Here is a 5,000-nt window from a genome sequence, read left to right as displayed (position 1 = left end):
AGAGAGAGAGAGAGAGAGAGAGAGAGAGAGAGAGAGAGAGAGAGAGAGAGAGAGAGAGAGAGAGAGAGAGAGAGAGAAGAGGTGAGAGAGAGAGAAGAGGTGAGAGAGAGAGAAGAGAGAGGAGAGAGAAGAGAGAGGAGAGAGAGAAAAGAGAGAGAGGGAGGGAGGGAGGGAGGGAGGGAGGGAGGGAGGGAGGGAGGGAGAGGGAGAGGGAGAGGGAGAGGGAGAGAGAGAGAGAGAGAGAGAGAGAGAGAGAGAGAGAGAGAGAGAGAGAGAGAGAGAGAGAGAGAGAGAGAGAGAGAGAGAGAGAGAGACAGAGAGACAGAGAGACAGACGGACAAACTGACAAATAACAGGCAGGCAGATAGCTTACCAGCCAGCCAAGCAAACAAACAAACAAACAGCGACAGACAGACATAAGGGAGACGAAAAAGAAAGACAGATAACCAAGATGACCGAGATGATTTCAAAAAATCAACGAAAGTTAAACAAAGAAAGAGAGCTAGCGAAAGGCAAAGAGAGATAAAGAGAGAAGGAGAGGAAGAGCCTGATAAAAACAGGAGGCGTAATAACTTTAAGGTAGATTAAGCGCCCCCGGCATACCCGCCCCAGACAGTCGCCATATTGTTTTTGTGAGGCAGTCCTGGAATGCGGTGCGTAGTGGGGGTAGAGTGGGAGGGGGGGGGTATGGCATAAAGGGGAGAGGGAGTAAAGGAGATGGAAGAGGGGTTGAAGAAATGATTGACGTGGGTAAAGAAGATACGAAGGGGGGGAGGGAGGGAGGGAGGGAAGAAGGGTGATACTAACGGCAGATATTAAGGGGCAAAGAGTGGGGTCAGTTATAGTTGTCGATGGACAAGTTCCATTATATGTTGTTGTCGCCATCAGCATCACTTTTGCCTGAAGATATCATCGTATTGCATCATGTATGAACATATGATGTACGATATAATTTTGCATGTTCTCTTTAGTAATCTTTGGCCTTTCAAATGCACACACACACACACACACACACACACACACAAATAAGGCGATCCAAAACAAGAAGCTGAACAAGCCGGGTAGCGGGGCAGCCTGGAAGAATTATCGCCAAATCGGCCGCCGACACGAGGCCCCTAAATATTATTTAATCCTACTTTCTTAAATGGAACAGAGGCCTTTCCGGTGGCCGGGGAGAACAGGGAGGATGAGCCAAAAAGGGAATAGATAAGATAAGGAAAATGAGCATATCTCTATTGCGGAGAGCAACCACGCCCTCATAGCTGTTCACACACACGCGCGCACACACACACACACACACATACACACACACACACACACACACACACACACACACACACACATAAACATACACACACACGCTGATAACCAAATAAACATATTAATAGATCCATATGCACGCGTTTTAGACACATAAAACACCAAATATGAAATCTCAAACATACAAACACACCTAATATAAATATTCATATAGGAGAAATAAAAGAAACGCGCGCGCATGCACGCGTCGGCACATACCTGAGGGTGCAGGTCTGCTGAAGGCGGGGCAAGTGCAGGCCGCGAACTCCGAGTCCAGATCATAGTAGTCCGGCGCAGGATTCGGAGCGAGGGGGTCGCAGCGCCCCGCTCGGCCCCCGTATAACAGCGCGTCGATCTCCCGCTCCAGCAGCGCCAGATCTGTGTCGTCGTGTACGCCCACGATGGGCGACGGTGGACGCCGAAGGGAGCGCGAGGGCGGCGCCACGCCCGGGGAGGAGTGTCTGGACCAGGAGGTCGGGGGACGCGACTCCTCCCTGGTGGCTGGCGAGGGGGCGCGCGGCCGCCGCCCCGGGGACGCCGCCCGTGGGAGCGACCCCGTTGACGCCAGGAGGGGCGACCCGGCACGGAGGCCGCCAGGGGCTCGCCGCCCCCTGGTGCCCGGCGAGCACCGCGATCCTGTCGACGCACTTCGGGGCCGCCGCTCGGGTGAGGCGGGCGAAGCGGCCCGACGGGACACATGCGTATCCCGAGGGGTGGCTCCGCCAGGGGACGCGTTGCGCTGGGGAGCAGGGGATCCCCTGGGTGAATAACGGGTAAATCCGGGGTTTCTGACTTCAGCCGGGGTGGCGTGCGGGGGCGGAGACCCAAGGATACCCCCCCGAATCCCTGCTAACTGATCTAGGTCGTAGTAGGAGCCATCCGATCCTGGTCTTCGGGGCAATCCTGGCGAGGGGGCGTTGCCCCCTGAGCTCGGAGACCGAGGGACACGGGACATGACACGCGTTCCCATGGCGATGCGGGGCTTGGAGGCGCCGCCGCTGCCCGAGGAGGAGCCGGTGGAGGCCAGGGAGGCCAAGGAGCCGCGCTTCTCGAGGCGGTGGTCCAGGTAGGCCGAAGGGTCGGGGAGCTCCGGAGTGGGACACGCGCTCTTGTAGCCGCTGTCGACGCTGTTGCTGCCTGCGTAGCCCACGACGTCCGCGTCCGGGTGGAGGCGCGGCCCCCAGCACGAGGAGGCCGAGGGGGGCGGCGCGGGGGGCAGCAGGTCCCCCTCGTCACTGTCCGGATCGCCGATGGCACTGATGGTGTCGAGAAGCGGATTGTCCACGGACCGTCTGAGGCGACGCGGACGGCGGCGGCGGCGGGGCGATGCCAGCGCCAGATCGTCGCGCGCCGTGAGGGGCGAGTGCGAGCCCGCCCCGTGGGAGGCGGAGGACATCGCGCCCTGGGGGAGAGCCACCTCAGCCATGTGGGAGCGGCTGGTGGAGATCGAAGCAGCGACGTCGCGACTGGGTGAGGAGGCGGAGGCGTGGCTGGTGACGGAGCTCAGATTGGTCACCACATCCCGCGGGCTGTGGGCGCCCAACCCCCCGGGCGGCGCAGGCGGGGGCGGCGCCTCGTTCCCGGAGGTGCCTGTGGGGGATGGTCGCGAGGCGGGGCTGCCTTCTCCCGACGTCTGCTGGTGATCTATGAATTCTTCGAAGGTAGCGTACATGTGCCAGATCTGGCGCGTGAAGTCATCGCCCTGCAGGGACAACTCCGCCTGTGGAAGACCAGAAAATAAACATTAGGAATACGGACGGAATATAATCATAGTTGTGATGGACTTTGCTAAGACCAATGCGACATATACGTGGAGAAAAAAAAATGAATAGAAGCAAATCAAGGGGCGTGAAAGTCAGCATCATGCTCTCGATATGGCAAAGGCATTCTGACATGTCATACTTTCTTCACCCTATTTACATGACCAACACTTGGCAAAGAGCAAACAGACGCTCCCAGACAAGACGAGGTCACACTCCACGGAATTTAAGGGAGCAGAACGGGGGTCAGAGGTCAAACCATCACCCGGCGCCGTCCTGGTCGTCGAAAGCCGGTAAGGACCAACAACAAAAACAAAACGAAGTGATTCTAAAGGAGAGAAACCAAAACTAAGACACGTAAGTCGAGTCGACAGAATTGAAATGAAATCGTTAGACAGCGAGAATCCATCGCCCCACCCTTAATCCCTCCCCCTCCCCCTCCCCTGCTACGATCGCGCACTGTGCATTCAAAGAACAAATACGAGGAGAAAAGACCCACAAAATAGTTGAAAGACAAGAAGAACGAAAACATAAGAACACAAGGAAGGATTAACATCAGAATAACCACAATTAGGAAGTTCAGGATAACCACCAATCAACCATGAGGGAAAAAAAGGAATAGAGTATATCCCGAAGAGGGCAGTTAAGAATATGTAAATAAGACGAGAGAGAGAGAGAGAGAGAGAGAGAGAGAGAGAGAGAGAGAGAGAGAGAGAGAGAGAGAGAGAGAGAGAGAGAGAGAGAGAGAGAGAGAGAGAGAGAGAGAGAGATGAGGAGGAGGAGTAGAAACCCACACGACGCAACCCCGTTCCTCTGAGCTGGTTCTCGTTATGCCAGTATCGCAGTCTGTCTGTTCGTCTGTCACACAAACAAGCTTTCCAACTGACACATAAACTGCAACATTATACAGACGACCAATTAAAGGCGATATCATCTTATTAGCTTATTAATGGGAGAGGATAATCATAATTATTGCGAGCTGGTGATGTCGTGAGCAGGCAAATGTAGGTACGATTTTTAGAGAGGAAGAGGAGAGGAGATTAGCGAGGGAGAAGAGAGGAGCGGGAGGGAGGGAGGGAGAAAAGAAGAGAGAGGGAAATAAAGAAAGAGAGAGAAGAGCAGATACGAGAAGAGATGAGAGGAGATGAGAAAGAGAAAGAGAAAGGACAGAAAAAAAAGAGATCGAGATGGAGAGACCCAAAAGAAATAAAAGAAAACCCGGAAACTCCACCATAATAAATGTTCACCACTAACGTCAACGACCCCCCCCCCCTCTCCTGCTACACCAGGTTCAGCGATAACACCAAGATAACCGCAAAGATAACCGCTAAAGAGCTCTAATGAATCCCCTTAAACCAAGATAACGTGGAATCTTTTAATAATCTCCGCTCGTATTTTCCCCTCATATCACAGCCGGCTACCGGGCACAGATTCCTTCCTGTGATTGGTTGATTATTTTCTACAGGATGTTTTATATTGCGTGTGATTGGTAGAATGCTCGTTACGGACTGTCTAATTGTGCGAGTGATTGGGAAGGGTATGAGTCACTGGTTAACTGTCTTATCCTGTGTGTGACTGGTAGACTAAGAGTCACAAGCTATCTTAATATGGGTGGGAATGGTAGACTGCGAACTAACAGGCATCTGATATTTAACAGTGGTTTAATATCTGCTTAATGTTTAATGGTATCTCCACTCAAATAAGTCAACATCCTAAAATGATACTTAAGTTATGTATGATAGTAATGATAACAATAATAATAATAATAATAATAATGATAATAATAATAATAGTAATAATAATTATAATAACAATAATAATCATCATCATAATAAAAAAAAAATAATAACAATGATAATTATCATTATAATGAAAATGATAATAATGATAATAATAATGATAATAATAATAATAATAATAATAATGATAATAATAATAATA

The 5,000-nt window shown here is 51.5% G+C and overlaps 1 protein-coding gene across 1 annotated transcript in view; it reads right to left on the bottom strand.

Moving 5' to 3' along the window:
- LOC122250986 (uncharacterized) overlaps positions 1 to 5,000 on the bottom strand; it is a gene marked incomplete in the record, with an annotated part of 152,128 nt that overhangs the window by 31,285 nt on the left and 115,843 nt on the right. The window contains 1 exon segment of the mRNA XM_086536986.1: positions 1,519 to 3,019. Coding sequence (XP_086393112.1) covers positions 1,519 to 3,019 — 1,501 coding nt within the window.

Source organism: Penaeus japonicus, unplaced genomic scaffold (genome assembly GCF_977035675.1).
Source record: "Penaeus japonicus unplaced genomic scaffold, GWHDUDI00000001_assembly GWHDUDI00000005, whole genome shotgun sequence".
Taxonomy (NCBI): Eukaryota; Metazoa; Arthropoda; class Malacostraca; order Decapoda; family Penaeidae; genus Penaeus; species Penaeus japonicus.
The sequence above is the reverse complement of the archived record's forward strand: the minus strand, read 5'-3'. Positions and strand labels throughout refer to the sequence as shown.